Source organism: Eumetopias jubatus, unplaced genomic scaffold, assembly GCF_037043125.1.
Source record: "Eumetopias jubatus isolate StellerSeaLion01/CBP00866 unplaced genomic scaffold, mEumJub1_p1.0 scaffold_4, whole genome shotgun sequence".
Lineage (NCBI taxonomy): Eukaryota > Metazoa > Chordata > Mammalia > Carnivora > Otariidae > Eumetopias > Eumetopias jubatus.
In genome coordinates this window covers 51,050,970-51,074,377 of record NW_028274810.1, presented here as the reverse complement: position 1 = coordinate 51,074,377, position 23,408 = coordinate 51,050,970, and the positions used below count along the sequence as shown (strand labels likewise).

The following is a 23,408-nucleotide window of genomic DNA, read 5'->3' as shown; positions in this document are numbered from 1 at the left end:
ATGAGGGGTGCCTGGGTGGCTCAGTTGTTAAGTGTCTGCCTTCGGCTCAGGTCATGATCCCAGGATCCTGGGATCGAGCCCCACATTGGGTTCCCTGCTCTGCGGGAAGCCTGCTTCTCCCTCTCCCACTCCCCCACTTGTGTTCCCTCTCTCGCTGTGTCTCTTTCTGTCAATTAAATAAATAAAATCTTTAAAAAATAGTTAAAAAAATAAGATGATGTAGTGATGATGTAGTGTATGGTGATTAACATAACATTATAAAATAAAAAAAATAAGATGATAAAAATGGAAAAAACAGAGGTCTCAAACAACTTGTTATTTTTATTTTATTTTAAAGATTTTATTTATTTATTAGAGAGAGAGAGAGAAGAGGGAGAGAGAGAGAGCACAAGCAGTGGTGAGGGATGGAGGGAGAGGGAGAAGCAGACTCTCCGCTGAGCAGGGAGCCTGAAGTGGGACTCGATCCCAGGACCCTGAGACCATGACCTGAGCCGAAGGCAGACGCTTAGCCAACTGCACCACCCAGGCACCCCACAACTTGTTATTTTAAAAATAACTACTTAGCAACAGGTTTATTTGTCTTAATTCAATTGAATTTTTTCCTTAAACAGATTTATTTGTTTGTAGATGAGATGTGGTTCTCTAGATCCTCCAAATGGGTAGCTCTTAGTTCTTAGAAACTAAGTTTCTTAGAAAGCAGTTTCCTTAATTTTTCAATCTGAATTTCCAAGTTAGTCCCTCTTGCCTGACTTAAACCTCCCTTGTTCTAATTAAAAATTTTAAAGCCCGTCTTCCATTTTTGTCTTAAAAGGCAGGTCCTTAACCTTCTTGGCATAATATTAGCAATGACTATATAGAGAATTCCAATTTTGGTGAAATGGTTTTGGCAGGATGTTACTTTAGTTAGATCTGCCTCTCTCCTATCTTAACAAACACTGGTGATCTCTACAGAGCACAGTGCTCACGATGGGATCCTGCAAAAGGAGGAGAGGTGGGCACACCAAATTGCAAGACTTGTTTCATGGAAAATGAATGGGAATAAGGCAAGGGAGTGACTGGCAAATATAGGAAGGGGCAGCTTTAGGAATTCTCCTAAATCAGGAGATTTTATTAAGCACAAAACTTGGTAATTATTCAGTAATTTATTTCCTGCACTTTTAAAAGAAATGGGTAAATAGCTTTCCTTGTGGAATTATGTTCATGTGCCGTGTCTAGAGGCAAAAATTAACAGGCTGATGTTTATCTACAGTCACACATGCCATGTTATTCTCTGGCATCTTCTTTTCTTTTGTGAAATTTCTATGTTTAGCTAGGAACTAGCCACAATGAAAGAATGATTACATTAAAATCCAAAGGAGGGAAAAAGTTGGAAAAGAATAGTACCCAATCTTAATAGTAGTTGAGCTTAGATGAGCTCTGTATGATTTTACGTTATAATTTCTACTTTTCTGTAATTTTAAATTTTCTTTGAGAAGTATGTTTCAATGAGTATTTATAATTTTAAAAATGAGTTTGCATTTTATCTAAATAAAGAAATCAAAAGGATGCATCAAGTACCCTAGTCAGTCTGTTCCTTCAAGCTATTTTTACTTAGTCAAACACAATGCTGATTATCTTAAGTACAATGATATGTAAAACTTCTTAGCATAAAATACACACCAGGATTAAGATATATAATATAATTTTTGTCAATCTCCATTTTCTGCAACATGTAGCAATAAGAGAATAATTTTAAAAGTAAAAGTACTTAAATGTATTAATATCTGAATGTTAATTTTAATATTATCTCTTTTTCTCTCTCTTTGTCTTTTGCTTAGGTCAGCTGATTGCACAGTGCTTAAATATAATTAAACATGAGGCAACATAGTATAACCTCCTGACATTATCTTATACTCTGATTTTAAGTAGAAATTATATTTGTAAGTATTTCAAAAATTATAGTCACTACTATATGTAATTGCTTTGATGTTATATGAGCTTTTAATAGATAACTTAGTCTCTGTGATGTTATTTGGTTAGAGCTGTCAGTCAATTAGAGATAGGCTTTCTTATTGTAAAATCAGAAACAATCAGTAATTGCCTATATTAAATGGAAATGTTAAAGTTCATAAAGCTTGAGAATCTTGGAACAGTAATATACATACACACGTACTTATTACTAGGATTACTCTTAGATGATAGTCCTTGGTTTGTGAAAAAGTTTGGTCTGACATTTAGTAATTAAGCCTTTTTGTATGATACTGCCTTGCCTCAACGAAGCCACATACAAATCAGGTGTAGAGAACTTTGGCTTTTAAATGTTAAAAAATAACTGCAGAAGATGGGTACCTAAAATATACTTTTACAATAGGAACAAAAAACCTTAATAAATCCACATTCATTTTCTATTTGATTGCTAAATATATAAAGAGTTTTTAGTTATGGTCTGCCTGTCTCACAGAGAAAGTATGATTATCTAAATATATGCTGCTTTTTTTTTAAAGTAATTGCTTGCTCAACTCTGTGCTTTCTGTAAAATATTGCAAAATTGTGTGCATCTGCAAGTTAAAACCATGTAATACAGCAGGCTAAAATTGAACAGAATTTGATTGCAGACCTGACTGTTTTTCTTGGTTTTGTCAATAGAAATATAATGTGCTAGATAGAATGTGCTCAGGATTTTTTGAACAGTCCATGAAAGGTAACAGGGATGTTAATCTCCACTTCAGCCCTGGCAACTTCACTCAAGTCCTTGGCATTCAGAATCAGAAGATACGCAGGCTTTTGTCCTGCCCCAGGGCTCACCACCACACTCAGAACTACACCTGTTAATCAAAAGTAAGTAAGGCAATGTTAGATTAAAAGAAAAAAAAAAAAAAAGCCCAGGACCATAGATTAAATGTCACTGAAAAAATATAGGAGGTATTATATTGACAAATAAAGAAAACCATATGACTTGGAATCTTGTTCTGACTCTTCCACCATCTGGCTGTGTCATCACCCTGAAGGGATCTTTCAAACTCTTTATGTTCCCTAGACTATAAGCTCCAGGAAGGGAGTGACCATATCTGTCTTGTCCACTGTTGTATCTCAATAGCTACTACAATTACTAGGACATAGTAGGTGTTCATTAAATTCTTATTGATGAATGATCTGTGCTCTTGTCTGTAACATAAGATTTAACATAACCTACTGCAAAAAAAAAAAGGAGTTGTGACAATCACATGAGATTTATATATATTAAAAGACTTTGAAAACAATAAGGTATATTATTTCTGTACTCTCCAAGACCTAGCTAGAAGCTTACTTCCTTCCAACAAAGTGAGAGCAAACCTTTTGCAGTTTTGTCTGGATGGGCTGTATATGTAAAATTGTTCAGCATGAAATGGCTCCATAATTCTTCATTATACTCATTTCTCTGTGGTTTTCCATATTTTAATCCCAGAGAGTGTAACCTACCTTCCTGTCCCAGCTAATCAATAGTTAACAAAGACTAATGTTTTGTCATTGAGTCACTGTGTTATAGGCTGTAGCTCCAGCTTACTAAAAGAAGAAACCCAAAGCAGAGACACAAAGCCTCATTCTCATTCTCTTTGATCTGATAGAATACTCAGTTTTTCTCCTTCGAACTTTATCCTTTTTCAGAAATTTATCTAGGTCAGGGAAGGTAAAAACCTAGAATTCATGCTGTTCTTTCTTCATCCTTCCCTCTTTCATCTAGAGCAGACATTGATGTTCCATATGACACCAGATGGTACTTCAACATTTTTCCATGAGTAATCAATGAGATTGGCCACAAGATGAAACTTATTTTCTAATAAGTTTAAATTCTTCCATGCTGCATTAAATTCAGTAGTATTAAGGATCATATCTGAACATTAGGGAGTAATCACTGTGACTCCTAAGGCACTAGCATATAGAACTCCAATAAAAAGAAAGTGTTCAGACACATCCATTGCTTTCATTACCATCATCTTCCTCCAAGGCATCTGGGTGAGAAACAAAGATGGGTTCTGATGGATATGAATCAGGCTCTTGCCATACCCATGTTTCTTTAGTTTTAACATTCAGCTTACAGAGCTGCTTGTGAGAAAGAAAAATCAATCAATTAATCAGTCGATGTGCTTCACTTGACTAGTATATGACTCAAACTACTTTTCTAGGATTAGGTAAGATGGATTAATTACCCTGTCTGGAACAAAGTGATTCAAGCCAAGTCCATAGGCGTACGTGTAAGGTTTCCCGCCATACTTCTGATAATTGATTTGAGGAAACTCGAATGCTGCAAAATAGAGGACATGCTTAGGAAAACCCACTTAATCTCTGAATGGAACAGTTTGTTCCCTCTCTAAATCATCTCACCTTGGCGAGGCCCTGAAAAGAGAACCTCAGGCTCCAGCCAGATGGTCTCGTCACTGCACAGAATTGCAGTGGCAGTTGTGTTGGGGAGGGTGACTAAGTTCTTGCCTGTGTCAGCCTAAGGAAAACGGATAACAGACACCTCAGTGAGAAGGAGGGAAAACTCAAGCAGCCATAAATGCAGTCTTCCTGAGTTTTGTCCCCTGCATTCTTTGTTTCTTCTATCAATGTGTAGGAAGAAGCAGTGCAGAAAGCTATAGAAACGTAAGCCCAGTAACATAATTGGGAAAGTTGCCTGTGCCTGTGTTAGTTACTGGCTGTGTACCACTGGGAAAGTCATGTAACCTCTAGGCCCTCTAGGCCTTCACATCTCTACAATGAGATAGTCCTCAAAGAAAATTTAGGGCTCTGAGGAAGGGCCTCTGAGGAAAAAAAATTTTTTGTTGTTGTTGTTGTTTGTGTGTTTGGGTTTTTTTAAGTAGAACAGCAAAAGACTTCAAACTCTATGGATTCATTTATAGTGTTTATCTGCTTTACAGTTAGGATATATTTTGATTTTGCTTGAAAAAAATCATACAGTTCTGTTGTCAAATAGAAAAAAATATATAGGAAAACTACTGGATCGGATGTTGTCTAAGATCTCTTGTCACCCCCTTACCCCGCCTGGTCATGAGCTCTTTCTAAGAACACATATATTTTTTAATACCTGTATCAAATACTTGAGTACACGTTTTGTGCTCGACTCTATTCTAGACATTTGGGATAATTCAGAGAATAGGGTTCCTGTCCTCATGAAGCTTGCATTCTAGTTTGGGGACATAAACAATAAATATAATTAATAAAGTATATAGCATATCATGAGTACAGGGAGAAAAAAATACAGCAGAGTTAGGAGGATCAAAAGTGTGAAGTGTAGGTGAGTAATAATTTTAATAGGTGGTCAGGGTGGGCCTCCTTGAAAAGGTGATATTTGGGACAAAACTTGTAGGAGATGAAGAAATCAACAGCACAGATGCCCAGGGAAGAACATTTAAGCAAAGAAAACAGTGCAAAGGCCTGAGGTAGGAGGATGACAAGTGTACTTGATGAACATTAAAGAGACCAGTGTGGCTGCAACTGACTGAGCCTGGGGAAGAGGAAGAGAGGAGGGCAGAGAAGAGATTGTGTGCAGCTTTATAGGTCGTTTTGAGGACTTGGTCTTTGACTCAGAGTGAGAGATGGGAAGCCACAGAATGATTTGGGGCAGAGGATTGACATGCTGTAATATTTAAAAGAATTGCTCTGGCCGTTCTCTTGAGACTACCCTTGGGAGTAAGGGGGATGCAAGAGTGGAATTGGGGACACCAGTTTGTCCAGTCAAAAGAAAAGAGAAATCCAGACTAGGCTAGTAGCACTGGAGTCAGTTAGAAGTGGAAGGCAGAGCCATGAGGTTTTCCTGATAGACAGGCTATGGGGTAGGGAAGAGGCATGAAATTAAGACAGAAGTCAAGGATGACTCCGAGGTATTTGGCCTGAGAATTAAAGGTTGGAGCTGTGGCAACAAAGATGGGGACTGTGCAGGTGGGGTAAATTATTTTGGTAGACGGAGAGAAGAAATTTAGATTTCATCTTATTAAGCATAAGAGGTCTGTTGGACATCCAGATGGAGACATGGAATTGGCAGTAGCACATATAAACCTTGAATTGAAAGGTAAGTTGAAAATGTAAATGTAGGCTGCTTTAAAGCATGAGTCTTTACAAAGGGAGTGAATGTACAAACAGAAGATAGAATGAAGGGCTGAGTTCGGGTGCCCTCCAACATTAAGGGGTCTGTAAAAAAAAAAGACTGAGGATAGCTCACGGGGGCAAGAAGAGTCAAGAGAAGGATTTTGTAAGAGGGCAAAATAATAGCATGATATGAGTGACCCAGTGAAAAAGAAGGGAAAGTAGTGATAAAGGAGAGGGGAGAGAATCACTTGAGGGATGTCCTTGAGTGGGTAAGGAAGGGAAAATGGGAAGGACTAGGTCTGGGTGGGATGATAAATAATTCAGTACAAGTCCAGATGCTGGTGGGTGGGTAGATGTGGTGGCAGGAGTCTAACGTTCTTTTTTGATTTCTTTCATTTGTTTCAATAAAATAGGAAGCAGAGCCATCAGCTGAGTATGAGTGTGGAGGTGGGAGGTGTTAGAAGTTTGAAGAGAGGAGGGTGTGAAATACTTAACTAGCAAAGTGGGAGAGTAAATGAAGTTGAGAAATGTAGCAGTGAGATTTGTGGTCAGGTATTTAAAAATGAACCAATTAACATGATTGTGTGTTTTCAGCACTTAATTTCATCCTTAGAGAGATACTAGTGTAGAGTGGGTGGAGAGTTGAATTTAACTGGGGGGGGGGTTGTAGTTTTGACAAATGAGTTCAATAAAGTAAGAAAGAGGCAAGAGAAGTAAGGATCTATATAAGATTAAAATTGTTGATGATGGAATTTTAGTTAAGTAATGAGGAAAAGTAAGTTCTCAGGGGAGTGAGGTATGGTGAGAAGGCAGTAGGTTCAGTGCATTGGAGGTTTCTGGTGGGAGCTGCAATAGGGCAAGTGATCTTGAAAGATAGGAGGTGGTAGTCAGAGCATATCATGCATGAAACTAAGATTATGGAAGAAGCACAGTCATAGGTAATGGCAGGGTCAAGTGTATTTTTGGGACTATGGGGAGTGAGTGGCTGACGTAGAATGGAAGACAAGATCAGTGGAAGAGGTCAAGGAACTGAGAGGCCAGGTTGTTGGAAGAATCACCTATGATGTGTATATGGAAATGACCAAGAGTCAGTAGATCCTGGGGAGTGTGACATTGAGCCAGGAGGGGAAGTGAGTGAGTGGTGGTTCATAGACAACAATAGTAATGAGGGGTGTATATATGTATGTACCACTTAGCTATATAATTAGCTGAAATGAGATTAGAATTGGAATATTTTAAGAGTGGATAGGAGGAACAATGAATCTGGAAACAGAGAAGTGGAACAAAGAGAACACCTACCCCAACCCCAGGTCAGATGGCCTAAGGGCTGTAGGAAGAGACTGGAGAGATCAGTGTCCTCAGGAGGGAGCCAGGTTTTTGTTTTTTAAAGATTTTATTTATTTATTTGAGAGAGATAGCGAGAGAGAGATAGCACAAGCAGAGGGGAGAGGGAGAAGCAGGCTCCCCGCTGAGCTTGGAGTCTGACTTTGGGCTCCATCCCAGGACCCTGGGATCATGACCTGAGCCGAAGGCAGATGCTTAACTGACTGAGCCATCCAGCTGCCCCCAGGTTTTGGTTTAAATAATAGAAGGTGAAAGGAACATTCTGAGAAGAGGATAGAGGGGATTTTTCTGGGGGTGTATCGTGAATTAAGAGGGAATAGTAGAAGATTCTTAGGATAGGCAAGGGATAGGAGGTAAGGAGCAAATACAGAAACCATGAGAATTTTATGACATTTTGTGAAATGGAGCCTCAAGGCACTTTGTGGTGTTTTGGAGAAGAAGAGATCAAATGCCTATGTCAGACATATTATTTATATACTTGTACGTTTAAATTGATTATCTTCATGCTATCTTATTTTTTCTATTACTAAATTACATTTTTTATGTAAGAAATCTGTAACATTACTTTTGCTTTCCCCAACAAACTAGCTCCTCATTTGAACTCCCCACCCCCCTTTTTTTCAACAGATGCATTTTTCCTTTAACCCAAAATCTCATTTCTGAGGATCTAATCTATTCATATATCTGTGCATGTATGAAATGACATACATAGAAAGTTATTCCTTATTACATTATCGGTAATAGCCAGATTGGAAACAATTCTGTTGTGCAGCAGTGAGGGACTTGGGTATGTTCACAGAAAGAATACTGTGCAGTTGAAAACAGCAAGATCTTTAGCCTATATATTGTTAAATGAAGAAAGCAGGGCACAAAACAGTGGATATAGAAAGTTACTTTTTGTGTATGAGAATGGGAAATAATTATATATATATTTTCTTATATTTGCATAAACAAACCAAAGAAAAGGAAAGACATGAAAAGTTTCACATAGGAAGTGAACGGGGATGGTATGGACTAGATACAGGAGGAGGGTGGAGTGAGATGTGAGATTTCCCACTTTGCATGTCATTTTGATTTTTGACCATTTAAATGCACAGCTTATTCAAAAAAACATAAAGATATATTTTAAAGATATTACCATTATCTTGATTAGTAAACTGGCAACTTCACTTATCTTAGACCCTTTTCCCTCCTTAGTCCTACCTCTCCTAATTGATGACCGATTTTTCCCTTCACTGCCAAATTTTTCAAAGTGTGGACTTAACAATAACTGCTCCCCTATCCTCCCAGTTGCTCACCTTCAGTGCCTTGAATCCTGGTTTCTGCCTCCCTCACCCTCATCCCTTGGAGATCACCAAATTTGGTGTTTGGCTTTTAGTCTTCATCCTTTTTAACTTGCCCATAGCACAGTGGGCACTGATAAAATCCTCTTGCCCTATCTGATGTGGGATTGTCCTCTCTTAGCTCTAGCTAGGGCTCTTTGGTGACTTTTTCTCTCTCTCTCTTTCTGGTTCCTCTTTTTTGTATTTTCTGTACATGAGACCTCCCAAACTTCTGTGCCTGGCCATCTTTTCTTCTCTTAGCATTTTCTGGGCTATCAAATTCTTCATTTTCAAAATAAGCAACCGTGTATGTTTTTTTTTTCTTTTTTAGAAAACTTATTCTAAAGTATGACTTTTCCCTGCTAGCAGTCTCATCTATCTATTCTCATATGTTTGATCATCATTTCAACATCAGTTAACTATTGACCCTGATTGGCCTCACCATGTCCTTCACTGACATATGAAAGCCTATGTGACATCTTTCATGAAGATGTTTTGGTACTGATTTTGTTGTTGTTGATGACGATAGGGGATATTTATTTAATATTTCCTTTGTGTCAAGGACTGTATTTAATAATTAACATATATCAGCTCGTGTATCAGCCACAACAACCCTGTAAGATGGATACAGATAAGGAAAAGGAAATTTAAGAAGGTTAAATGTTTCTCTTCATAGATAGAAGAAAATTTAAGGTTAAATCACCCAGTTAGTAAGTGGCGTGGCAGAGCTGAAACTCAAGCCTGGCTGTATATGACTTGAAGTCAACCTCCTTACCCATTATCCTCCCCTTCCTCATAGTTCTGCAATTCATGTTTTTCTCCACAGCTGCTCTGCCCATTATACTCCCTATTTCCAAAGGTATCACTCTAGACACATAGGCTTACAGGATCTCTATGATATTTTGCATGTCTAAGATTTAATTCATCCTGCCATCCAATCAAACGCAAGACCCTTTTAATTCTACCTATAGGAACTCTTATTTTTGTGTTTGCCTGTTCCTAGTACCACTACATTTTTCTCTCACCTGAGTGATTTTAATTGTCTTCTATACCAGGGTCCTATCTCTGTCTTTTGTACACTTCCAGTATCACTTATGCACAACACAGACTTATTTTAGAAAATCACGTTATTGGAAGCTGCAAATGATTCTAGTCATTACTTAGTCCAATTTAGTTAGGTTTCAGAGCTGGCAACTGAACTTAGAGTGATTGAGTGACTTGCTTGGGGAAACCAGACATTTAGTAGAAGAGAAAACCATGAAAGTCAGTCCACTTGGTACGCAGTCCACCAGCTCTGAACGTGGTTTTCTTCTGTTCAGAAACCTTCACTGCCAAATAAAGTACAACCTCTTGGCCTGGCCTTAAAGCTTTTGAAGAGTACAAGTCTGATTTTTAAGCTTTTTTTTACCCCCCCCATTTATTCCACTACTTATGCTTATGTTCTAACAAATTGGATTGCAGTCAGTTCCCTCTGCTCTTCTGCCCCTCCCCACTTCTGTCTTTTTTCAAACTCTTCCTTCTGTCTTAAGTTGATCTGCTTCAATTTCTTCTGCCAGAATATTGCAAATGACTGTGTTCCATGAATCTCTCAAGTGTGACTGACTGTTCCATTCTCTGAATAGCCAAAGCAATTTATTCCTCCCTCCCACTACTTATCTCTTGCCAACATGTGTTATCATTACCAAGTCACCTTCCTTCTTCCTACTACACTAGGTAATGAGTTCCAGAACAAGAGCGTATCCTATTGATGTACGCACTGAAAGAACTGGTATGATGCCATGTTACAGTGGTTAATTCATAACTATTGGGAGAGAGTGAAAGCAGGGTCTATGGTGACATTAGACATTTTTTCATCACTGAAGTTCTCTATTTCATAATTGGGTGGTCTTTCTTCAGGCAGTGATGACTACACATTTATGAAAATCTTTCCTTTTTCCTCTTTTTGGATGTGAAGAGAGTGAGGTAAGGGGTATTGAAATTAAATGATCTTCCTTCCTTAATTTAAAGATGATTGTGATTTTCTCATTACTAGTAAAATAAGAGTTTACTAAAATCATTGGACTCATTCATTTGTTATTTTTGTGGGCACTCAGCTAAGTACCAGAGATATGTTTCCCAAGGGCAAAGTTAGAGTGCTTAAAGCCCCATACAATGTCATTCCAACCTTCTTTCCAGTCCCTCTGCCCAATGCCCATCTCTCATCTGCTCCTAATGTACCAGCTCCACCAACTACTTTATATTTTTTTTTATATTCAGTTTTGCCCCTTTAAACCTCCCTGCCTTTGTAGAAGCTCATTTACCTAACTACCTAATGCCCCACCTCAACTTCCTCCTCCTTTCTTATCCTTCATAGAGCTTACATACTTGCTTAAGAGCAGTAGTGTCTGGTTCTAAATTGGGTTTATTTTCCACTATATTTGATCTGGTTTTGAGTACAATGTTTTATATGCCGTGTAGCTGCCTTACCCACTTTTGTGTATATATCTCATATAAACATAAATGACAGTGTATGCTCATGTATCTATTGTGAAAATTCTATTTGTCTTGATTTTGACTGGCATTCTATTACACAAAAACTTCTTGATGTTAATCTAATATTCTAAAAAGACAGCCACTGAATACAAAGAAGAAAAAGTAGAAATAAAAAGATGACTGCCAAAGGCTATTAATGATGTTTGTCCTCTATTGACATTTTTAGAAGGTTTGCAGAAAACCAAAATAATGGGCTGATTTCCCTAAAGGGGTACTTTTTAATGCTTCATTTCTTTAGAATTTCAAATTATTTAAATTAAATTATTTATATTATTGACAGAGGATCCTAGGAATCAGTGGTCTGCACTATTCACTGAGAAAATATATTTTGAAAGGATTTTGCAAATGAAAGAACAGCGCATCAAAACCTGGTTTTCATTTTGGCTCTGCTGCAGTTGGCTTTTGCTAAGTCATATCACTCTTTTGAGCTCTAGTTTCTTGAGGGGAGTTGAATTAGTGTATTTTTAAAGTTCCTTCCAGCTTTGAAATTTCAAGATTTTATGTATAAACATAAGGCAGGAGAACAAATCTGGATATATCTGAAATCTGTGTAGAGGGCAGTTACCTTGTCAATATTCAGAGGAAGCACGTATCTCCTCACTTCAGGCTGGGGAGCTTTTCTGGCATTTTTTTTCACCTCTTCCCAGTTCTCACGTAAATTGGCTAAATATAAGTAATTATAAACAAATTCAAATCTGCAAAAGTAAGAAGTCAGACATGAGCACAGACAATTGCAAATAATTTCAGAGAGATGATCCATGCCTTTTAAAAGAACAACTGCCTGCCTATTCTGTATAGCCTTTTTTTTTTTTTTTTAAGATTTATTTATTTATTTTAGAGAGAGAACAGGCAAGCAAGCACGGTGTAGGGGGTAGGGGTAGGGGGGAAGGGCAGAGGGGGAGAGAGTCTTAAGGAGACTCTGTGCTGAGCGTAGAGCTGAGGTCAGGCTCGCTTCCACCAACCCTGAGATCAGGACCTGAGCTGAAACCTAGAGTCGGACACTTAACCGACTGTGCCACCCAGGCGCTCCAACCTGCCTGTTTTTTTATTCTCCAACCCAGAAACTGCTAATGACCCAAGTATATTAGAGCCATTTCCTCCTGTCCATGCTGCACGAAAAACAAACAAACAAAACAAAGAAACTTGCCTCACCAGTATGTTTACATAAGAGCAGCTTTTGATACTTTCTGTTCTGTTTCTCCATCATCATCCTGTGTCTTTATGGGCTACTATCTTTTTAAGTGACTTGGTATTCTCAAGAAAGCGTGCCTCATTCTTCCAAACCCAGAGTGGGTGGAGTTCAAGGCCCCACAGGGGAACTTGTCAAGTTGCAGTGAGGTTAAGTTTAAATTTACTTATCAGGGCATAGCACCTTTTATTTTCAGATCAGGTTCATAGACCTGATCAGTTTTCAATAATTAACCAGGGTTTGATGTTCAGTTTATGATTGCTTCTGATTACCTAGCCTCCCTACTGCTTTTTCAATTATATTCTGTGACTTAAGCACACTTCTTGCTTTTTTTTTAGCTGTAATTCATATTAAATATTGAGAGAAGCATCTCTGAAAATGGCCCCTAATTTCTAGGCATGACTGGGAGATGTAACATTATCCAGTGTCCTTTCTTACCCTTTCCAGCAACAGAGATCCACAATCAGAAACTCATTGTCTTCATAAGTATTGATGTGATGGAAGAGATTAAAAGAAGAGGTCCTGTATTTATTATTGAGATACTTTCTTCTTTTTTTGTCAGCGATATGAAGCCAAACCTTGAAAAGTGAGGAGAATATGTTGATGCATTTAAAAAGGAAAACATTATACATTATGAAACATCTTCTTTGGAATCATAAACTTGACAGATGCACAACTTACCCCCATGGTTTCATTGGACTCAAAACAATCCATGTAGTTGGCTCCCCAAAGACTCCATGAAGAAAGGAACTTGAATAGGTTAATTTTGACTGGCGTCTCCACAAAAACAATATAGTTGGGAGTCAAACCAAAACTGTTTAGAAGCACAAATAGACTTGTGAATGGGAAGGGCCGATTCTCAAACCACAAAGAAATATGTGCACATGAGGTATGAATCAACAGTGCCTACATGAGATTAATTACATTTAAATTTAGGTTTCTGCAAGAAAATGTCGTGATCAGGATTGGTATCAAAGGTAGGCAAAGCAGATCTTTAAACTTGAGTTTTCCTGAAGATTCATAGCAGGCCTTCAAGTTACCTATGGACGTAAGATGGCTTGAATCGGTCACTGCAGGGGAATTGTACAACGACCTCTGACTTGCTTATTGGATCTTCCTTGTCTGAAATAAAGCGGTTTTAAAAGGCTTTGGAAAAGCCTTTTTTTTCCTCTTTTAATACAAAGCATTTAGAACAGCTTATGCAAGTAAAGAAATACATTTTCAGATCTTGATTTTTTTTTTTTAGGGCTTATTTTCCTTTCCTCAGTCATTGGCATTTCTTAGGGAAATTTCACGTGGAGCTACAGTCACCCAGGAAAATCCAAACAGCAGCAGATTTGGAAACGTGTGCTCAATGTTGTGGCAGGCAGAGGACCGTGGGGTCCCATCTTAACAACTGGAGGTGGTAGGTGCTAAGTCAGTGAGTAAGGCAAAAATGTAGTGTGATGAAAATGCCTTTTGTAATCCCTTAAGTTACCTGTAAAGTATATGTGGGTTTGTCTCATTAGTTCTGTACAGTAATTCTTAAGCACAGTAAAGTTTGTTTCCTACTATGTTAGTGGTCTTCAAACCTTAGTGTGCATCAGAATCACATAAAGAGCGTCTTAAAAGAGTAATCGTGGGCCCACACCCAGAATTCCTCCTTCAGTCAACCACTGGTGGGGCTCTGGATTTCTAGCGGCTTCCCCAAGTGATGCTGCCTGTCTAGGGACTACACCTTGAGATCCATGCTATGCAATACTAAACTATATATTCAAATATATATATATATTCAAATATATATATATATATATATATATTCAATCTATATATATTCAAATAATTCTGTCGCCAAGATGGTTATCAAACTTCTGGCAGTGAATGGAGGATGAATGGAGAATTCTAAAGAGTACTCTCTTTTCTGTTTTAATATTATTTCTCTATAATATTAATATGAGTTAATAGATTTGTTTGTGGCTTTGGGAATTAAAAACACAGAATACGTAGTACCCTCTCATGTATGTGTGTGTGCTATGATGCATATGCATATGTTTGTTTAAAAATTTAATTTTGCCTGGAACATGACTAAGGGCTCAATAAGTATTTCCTGAATTTGAATCTAACTCTTATATGAGCAAATACTCATATACACTACATTTTTGAAACATTGTAGAATATGATTTGGCCACTTGCTTTCTATATTTTCAAGTCGTCATTTTCTGCTACCGTGCTTCTGGGCATTGGTCCCTGGTAGAGCAATCGGAAAGTAATTTAACTGTGCATCTATAATGTGATCCTGATATTCTGATCTGGTAATCCCATTTCCAGGAACTTTCTCACAATATAGATACTTGTTTTAAGAAGAGTCAAATTGGTAAACTGACCTGCTTGTAGTGGAGGGATCTTTACAATATTGTAGGCAATTGAAAAATTTTTCCCAAAGCAATTACCAATGTTGTAAACAGTTCCATCACTTTCAATATGGGGGTGAGCAGTGGCTCCATTGACAGAGACATAGTTGCAAAGATCAACCTATGGAAGGAGAACAGATGTCATCCGTGTAAAGAGAAACGCTGTTTTACCCTGTGGTCTCTAGGTCTGACCTTACTGCTACCACTTGCATCCTCACCCAAAATGCATTTTCTCTTTCTTCCATCTTTCTGGGTTCTACCCTATTTCAAGTCTGCCTGAGTTCCTATTTTCAGTGCACAGCTTTCCTCTGACCCTCATGCTGAGCCCCAAACCTCTGAAATCTTGGAGATTCTTGACTGTGTTCTTCAGTGTATACCATACACGGTTCTGGTTAGTTACTTTCCTTTTGCACATGCAGATTGTTCTCAAACTGATAATGTGATTCCTGGGATTTCTTTATATCTCCCCTATTGTATTAGATGAATTGTGTGAAATTGCTGAGATATACAATAATTTTTATTTTACAAAAATGGCCATTTTGTATAGTATAACCTAAATACCAAATCCAGTGGCTTGCACAGAGTATAAATTTGGAACTGAAAGAAACCCTAGAATTCTATTTAGTACAGAGTCAACCTAAATAGACTTCAGGAGAACCATGAATCTCCTGGAATTAAATGCAAATGTTTTGGAGAAAAGATTTAGCGCTTTAATTCAATTTGGAGTCTCATAAGAAATTCAGAATCACAAATCTAGCATAAATCTCTCTGTGTACAGAAAGAGAAATTGAGGTCTAAGAGAGGTCAAGTGATTTTTTTCAAGGATACAGAGCCACACACTGGCAAAATCAGCACTAGAATTTCTACCATGACTTGCTCAGTACAGATTTATTGAATGAATAATTGATGAGGTATATATTTAACCAAAATTCTTTCTATTTGATTAGGAGAATATGTTTTAAAGGGAGTTTTTAGTATTCTTATTTAAATAACAAGTAAGACATTCATTCGTTCGATCATTCATCAAGTACTCATTGAACTTCTATTATTACTATACCAGGGTCAAGAATTCACTCTAGATTTGTGCTGCCCAAAATGGTAGCCACATGTAATTTAATGTGGATTGATTTTGATTAGATAAAATTTTAAATTTAGTTCCTCAGTCACATTAGCCACATTTCAGGTACTCAGTAGCACTTGGAGAATGCACATAGAGAACACTGCCATCATTGTAGAAAGTTCTATTTTATAGTACTGTTAGACCAATAAGCTGGTATATAATATAGTGCATTGCTGGTAAATGCAAAATGGTATCTGTAGAGAAGGGTCATCTAACCCAGACTGGGAGATTAGACCAGGCTTCCCAAGGGCAATGACTCCAACTAATGCTTGAAAGACAAGTAAAAGTTAGCCAGGTGGAGAAGGATGACAGGTGTTTCAGGGAGTGGGAACCCTAACGTACAAGCATTGAATTGTGAAATAGTAGGTGCTGTTTGGGGATTACGAGTCTGTAATCTGTGAAAGGCATGCACGGAGGAGGAGAAATAAGAACCAGTCAGCCACAATGTCCTGTTTGGACTTTATCTTGGGAAATGTGGGTGCCTCAGATAGAGTAACACATTTATACTTGTATTTTAGAAAAATTGCTTCTACTGAATTAGGGACGTTGTATTTAAGAGAATCAGGCTGGAGGCAAAGGCACTGATTAGGAGGCTATTTTAATAATAGTAATAAAAAAAATCAAGTTTTGAAACTATATTTTTATATGAAGTCAAGGCACACTGATACAATGAAACTTGACCCCCTAATAAAGGCTATCTTCGAGCCGTGAGCCGTACATGAACTTTACATTTGCAGTTATAGTACCATAGCAATTTGAGTACAGATTCACTCATCAGAGTTAAATGAATGGTTTAGAATTCAGTTTCAGTTCTTCTCCAAATTATCTAACACATACCCTTATACAATTACAGACATACATCAAAAACAAGAAAGAGTTATTGAAGAGGATATGTTAAGCCTTAGTAAATAGTCTGCTGAGAATTATAAATTAGCTAGTGACATTGAGACCTAGGGTTGGGACTATTTTTCCTTTCTATTTCTACTACACTGAATTTCTAGTTCTGGTTCTTAAATTCCACCTAACTTGTCTCCTAGCTATCCCTTATCTCTTGTGTTCTCCCATATAGTTTATGCATGGCTTCCAGATTAAGTATCCTAAAGCACAGCTCTGCTTACACCATTTCTCCAAGCAAAAACTGCCAGTAGCTTCCCATTAGCTAAACAACTTATTCCAAGTTTTTGTCTTACCCAGGTTGTCTTTACCTATTGATAGATCCTTTGCACCTAGTATAAATTCTGATACATGGCAGGGACTCAGTTTGTGTCACAAATGAATGAACACATATGTTAGGCATTTTATAAGGTTTTCCTCCAACCCATATAATAAGTGTTTAAAATTTCATAGAGGAAGAAACAAAAGTTTGCCCTGTGTCACATAGCTAATTGTTGATGACAAAGCAAGGAGGTGAAAATCTATCTGGCTCTCATGTTCTTTCCCCCAAATTGCAGTTAATTCTAAACTGCACATTCTAACTTCTCGAGCAATGCTGCCTGAGCATTGTGTCCTACCTGCTTAATTGTCTCCAAGGTCTCGGGATTAATCTTTGTAATGAAGTTGGTCTCTGTGCAAGCATAGTAATCTTCCCCTACTGGGTAGACGTTAACAAGGGCATTGTCAGTGACCTCCACTCCTCGAAAGTAAGAAAAAAACCTGCAGAAGCAAATGGATTTTTCAGTCCAGTAACTTTCAAGCCGTGAGAGAAAAGGGCTAATATAAAATGTCTTTAATAACATGCAGTCAAGTTTCAGTAACCTGGAAAATATATTCTTGCAGGGATCTGGGAAAGCACAGGTGCCAAATTCCGTTATGACGATTCTTTTCTCAGTCATTGCCCGGACGTAAGCATCAGTGCGGATGAACCTGAAGGACACGGAGACATGGGAAAGGGTCATAGGCACGGGCAATCAGTGTGGTCCATATGGAGCTGAGAATGGTCATTCCGTGTGTCCTTAACAAGTTGGAACCATAAATCCACAACATGAAGAATGAGGAGTATTGTCAGGTCACTTTCTCAGAGTGACTAAGAGAGAAAGAGACAACGTGCTATGAGCTTAAGTTTATGTCTTATAAACCTCACAATGACAGATGAGGAAATTGAAGCTCATGGCTTGGACTTGTCATGTCCAGCAGAGAAGTTAAGCCATTGACATATGTGATGGAGCTGGATTAGAACTCAAGTTGGCCAGGGCCAGGAAAGGTGCATTTCTCCATATCACACTATGCAGCCTCCATGGGTGGTTCACATAGGACCTCTGACTTCCTGTAGCCTGTAACATATCAACCTAACACTGAATGGAGAAATACAGAACATGGTGTGCCGAATTACATTCCTTTCAATCTCCCTTATGTCACTCTTGGTTTTTTTCTTCGATTTAAAAATTTATTTTGCTAGTTTTAAAAGTAGGTGTTCTTGAATCCAGTATCTTGCACAGACAGAACTCCGCAACCATATCCCATACGTTGCCTAGGATTTCTCATGTAGAAAGCCAATTAAAATCTGATTTTGCATTTCTTCCAATGCATATAATAAAGTTTAAAATTTCATGAATGAAGAAACAAAGTCAAGAAGAGGAAAAAGTACCAAGGTCTTTAGGGGGCATATGAAAGCTTCGTCGGACTTTAGCTAAATTTGTGCTTGACCTGATCTATTTCTCTTCTATTACAGTCTGAGTTATCCTGACTATAGCAAACCTTCATTTGCTCTTCCTTTTGGTGTCTCTTCAGAATTCCTGATACCTGTGGTGATCAACAAAGCCTCTAACGGGTCTGACTATTAAAGCAAAAGCAATTTATTGTTGTGTTAATGGATACTTGGACTGAAGGCTTAGACCTCGGGGCCTTTTTGCAACAATCTTCTGTTCTTAGAAAACTTATTAATAATACATTTTATGTTAAAAAAAAAGAAGAAAGTAAGAAGGGAAAAATGAAGGGAGGGGAATCAGAGGGGGAGATGAACCATGAGACTGTGGACTCTGAGAAACTAACTGAGGGTTCTAGAGGGGAGGCGGGTGGGGGGGATGGGTTAGCCTGGTGATGGGTATTAAAGAGGGCATGTACTGATTGGAGCGCTGGGTGTTATAAGCAAACAATGAATCATGGAACACTACATCAAAAATTAATGATCTACTGTATGGTGACTAACATAACATAATAAAATAAAATTAAAAAAAGGAAAAACATTTTGAATAGTGATAAAAAAAGAAAAAAGGAAACATCTTTCTTGTATCATTATGACATAATTTGGCCCTTCCCTCTCTGTGCCACCCCTCCCTCCTACCCAGGGGCCTTTCTGATTATTAAAAAAAAAAAAAAGAGTCAAGAGAACCAGTGGTCTAATAATTATAACAATAACTATAATAATAGCAACTTATTATTACTGCATGCTTTCCAGGTACTTCATTTAATCCTTGTAATGACCCCTGAAGTAGAATTTTAGAGATGACAAAACCAAGAATTAGAGATTAACATCTTGCCAAAGGTTGCCCATTTAGGCAAGTGGTGTTTGGTAGATGTAGAATTTGAAGCTGGCCTGTTGGGCCCGAAAGCCCTAGTCCTTAGGTTCTTCTTTATCATCGCACAGCTCCCAGGTATCTATGCAAATGTCCTGGGTCAGTTGATTCTGAGAGGAAGCAAATCTAGAAGTCGCCTCTTGGGTTCAAGAGGTTGAGAAACATGTAGGAGGAGGAGCTAAGCTAGGCCCCACCCCCAGGAGGAGTGGGACCTGGCATTCTTTACCTTCTATGATATGTGACATGTCCTTCTTTAAAGTCAAACTTGTGCAGGAGGGCTTGCCCATCAAACAGGTGGTAAAATGGTTCAGATCCAACTTCAAAGAGTCCTGGCCCACATCGAAGGAGACTGCCAGTGAGCCAGAGGGGGATCCTGCCTGTGATGAAGGTGAGACATAGAGCATTGTTTCTTACCCCTGCCCTTTGCTGGGCACATCCCTAGCAAGGGGTGGTGATTATATTAGCCCCTCAGTTGGGCAGCCTCTTTGTAATGCTGATAGTGATTTTCATTCCCAGCTCTCACCCGGGGCGGCCCTTACAAAATGCTTGCTGACTTGACTCCCCTTTCGCTAGGAGACCAAGTGGTGGGAAACGTTGCAATGCCTGGGTTTGGTGGGACAAAGACAAGGAAAAGCACCTAGGGACTCTGGAGGAAATGGGAGGACAATGGGGCTCCGCCCCTAACAGATTTCCCCAGACACCAACATATTTGCCTTTTTACCATCTCACTTTTAAGAATTTCAAATTTCTTGATGTATTTTGATGGAGTGAGGGGTAGGAAAGGTGGATTAGGAATAAGGATCAAAACACTAAAAAAAAGGTGTTTCTATAGAAGAAGCCATCTAAATGGCAACAAGAATACTGGCTTTTTAAAACCTATTCCTTGGAGGTTATGGGCTACTGTCCAGGTGATTAACCTCCTGAAGGAGAAATTGCACAGGGCTGGCTGTCAGAGACCTGGATTCTGGTTCAGGATTTGCCACATGCCATCTCTGGGGCTCAGTGTCCTCATCTGCAAAATGAGGGGTATACAACAAAAGCCATAAGGCCTTTCAGTTTAAGCAGTTAGGTCTGTGCCCTTGTATCCTTTGGAAAGTGCAGTGTTTGCTTAATCCTTACAAATTTTTTTTAAACAAATGGATTATTTCCTGCAGTTCCATTTCAGCAGCCTGCTTCATAAGAATGTATAATTCTGATAAAACCTTTAAGAAGGCATGACTTAACTAATGACACAACATACATTTGATTGCTAGAACCTGAATTGTTAGCATCAGAATCTAGCTGAGAGAGAACATTTAGCTTCTCCCTTTTATTTTACAGAAGAGGAAATGGGAGGAAAGAGACTTGCCATTCCAAGCAAGGATGACGTATGGGTCACGTGATGTCTTTGGATAATGCTAACAATAGTAATAATAAACAACCACTTAGTGGCTGCTTTATTTTGGACACTAGGTGAATCTTTCAGTTATCCTACTCAATCTTCACAATATCCCCATGAGGGAAAGTTTGGTTTTTGATAGGTAAGGGAACTGAAACTCAGAAAGTTTAAGTAACTTGTAAGATTCCCAGCTAGTAAAATAATGGAGCTGCAATTAGCTGCAATTATCACCACATCTGTCTGATTCCAGAAGCAATACAACAGGCATGAAACCTACCACCCTTTATTGTAATATTTCCAGACGCTTGTCACCTGGTCCTCACTTATCCAGACACTGGAATATAATGGAACAGACATTTCTAGGAAACTGACTATGTGCCAGGTACTGAGTTAGGCACTGACAGTTTCAAGATGACAAAAGATGTAGTCCCAGTCCTTAAGGAATTCCACTTAGACAGCATGTTTCTCCATTAGGGAAATAAAAGGTAAATGAGAGGAAATGGGTTTCTGGCAGAAAAGGCCCACACCTCCAGATTCCCCTTTCTGGAGCCCACAGGGGGAACCACCACTGAGAGATGCCAATGAATAAAAAGCCAGAGAAGAGGGATCTTGACAAAAATAGAGAAGATGCTTTCAAGACTGGTGAGACCAACCTGTAACATGAGCTGTGAGCGGTGAGGACAGTTCCTCCACAGTTTCGAACAGTTTCTTGTAACCACCAGCAGGATGTTCAACTCTGAAAAGGTGGAATAATTGGGAAGAAGCCCACGTTGGTACTCAGAGAAGTCCCCTAAGACAGAGGCAGAGCTCCAGGAGAAAAAGCATTCTCTGGTTCAATGTCAGAGCACCACCGCCAGTCTAGCCTTTGCTTGGGCAGGGGACAGAAATGTCCTCAGGTTTCCTAGTGGGGGCAGGTGGGTGCTGGGTCAGTGCTCTACTTTTGATGTCGGGGGAAATGACCTCCCTTTTATTTATTTATTTTCTCTCTCTCTCTTTTTAAAATTTTATTTATTTTATTATGTTATGTTAGTCACCATACAATACATCATTAGTTTTTGATGTGGTGATCCATGATTGTTTTTGTATAACACCCAGTGCTCCATGCAAAACGTGCCCTCCTTAATACCCATCACTGGGCTCATCCATCCCCCCACCCCCCTCCCCTCTAAAACCCTCAGTTTGTTTCCTGGAGTCCATCATCTCTCATGGTTTGTCTCCCCTTCCAATTTCCCTCTTTTAATGTCACAGTGAACTTAATTCTGCCCTCTGCAGTCTTCCCACATTTCTGATGACAAATCCATTAATCCTGCTGCTATCACTTGTCTTCCCCCAGAATTATCCTGTCCTGTCGCTACTCTAAGTGCACTGAATCATTGATTCTCTTTCCTTATCCCTCTCCCTCCAAGAGTTGGGAGATGACAGCTTTTTGGGTCAGTAACTCACTCTGTTATTCACCCATATTATACCATCATCTCTTCCTATCATCCTATTTCTTCGCCAATCTCCAAGAGCTATGGTTCTCTTTAAAAATAGGCTGACTAGGAGATTCAGGTTTCATATTTTTATTTATTTCTTACCTCCTCACTTTGGCTTCATTTTATAACTTCTTAGAGTGGGGACACTGACCAGACTCCTTATTTATGAGAGCTATCTTTCATTAAGCACTTACTATGTGCCACACACCATAAGGAGAATTTTGTATGCTCTTAGCTCATTTAAATGTCACAGTACCACAATGGGGAAAATATGGCTCTTATGCTCATTTGATATCTAGAAAATCGTAGACTGAAAGGTTAACTCCAAAATCACACAGCCAGGAAATGGCTGCAACCTAGGCCAGCCTCATCACAACATCATGCTCACAACTGTTTTCAAGGCCCATTCACAAAAATCCCACAGTAATTTACACCCCAATTCTAGATATTTGCTTCAATATGTAAATAGGAAGAAACTCTCCCCTCAAGACCTGAGGCGGCCTCCCATAAGCAGGCCATCAATCCTCTTCAGGACCTCTTGAAATAGCCCATTTACCATCGACCCACTAAGGCATTTAAAAACACCTCCCAGAGATACTTACTGGATGGACATTTTCTCTCGGTGGAGGATTGAGAGTTCTGGCACCAAGTGCAGAATGAGGAAGCAAGTCCTCAACCAGGGGCTTTATACGCTTTCTAAGTCTCTCTGAAAGGAATTAGGGCTTTCCCACCCCCTCAGCTGAGAGAAGGGGAACAGAAGTGGCTTTCAGCACTCAGATCCTCCTGATGCTTCAGCATTATTTGGGCTTGCCGTTCCCATAACAGCTTTTTGGCTGTTTTCCAGAGACCTCAATCCTTCCCAGAGAGAATGACAAGTGGATTGGAAAGAAAGGAGCTGTGTGGGAGTGGCTAGCGTCAGGACTGAGCTGATCCGGGTCACCCCACTGGAATCTGGCATCATTCTCTGGCCCTGACCTACCTCTCATCTTCACTCTCATGGATTCCTTCACTTAACTTATTTTTTAAAACATCTATTACATATCGTCTATGGGCCAGACAGATGGGTACTGTCCCTGTCGTCACAGATGTTGTCACTCTGCA

General features: G+C 38.9%; 1 protein-coding gene across 2 annotated transcripts; it reads right to left on the bottom strand.

The window, feature by feature from the left end:
- Positions 1-2,652: 2,652 nt before the first annotated feature.
- On the bottom strand, positions 2,653-22,920 carry RPE65 (retinoid isomerohydrolase RPE65). 2 transcript variants are annotated; one of them, XM_028102562.2, is made up of 14 exons: positions 22,910-22,920; positions 21,486-21,568; positions 19,681-19,831; positions 17,698-17,805; positions 17,454-17,595; positions 14,796-14,943; positions 13,473-13,554; positions 13,114-13,246; positions 12,871-13,010; positions 11,809-11,938; positions 4,342-4,456; positions 4,167-4,261; positions 3,948-4,059; positions 2,653-2,804 (listed from the first exon to the last, which is right to left on the bottom strand). In XM_028102562.2, the coding sequence occupies exons 1-14, from the start codon at positions 22,918-22,920 to the stop codon at positions 2,653-2,655; spliced, it is 1,602 nt and encodes a 533-aa protein (XP_027958363.1). The 2 variants fall into 2 exon arrangements, with proteins under 2 accessions (XP_027958363.1, XP_087879096.1); XM_088022970.1 differs by lacking the exon at positions 17,698-17,805.
- Between the last annotated feature and the right edge of the window lie 488 nt (positions 22,921-23,408).

Coding starts and splice junctions, on each gene's coding strand:
- RPE65 (XM_028102562.2), bottom strand. Junction 14,944..17,453: donor CCTTGGAGACAATTAAGCAG/GTAGGACACAAT, acceptor CTCCTTCCATAG/GTTGATCTTTGCAACTATGT. Junction 11,939..12,870: donor GATCTCTGTTGCTGGAAAGG/GTAAGAAAGGAC, acceptor TTACTTTTGCAG/ATTTGAATTTGTTTATAATT.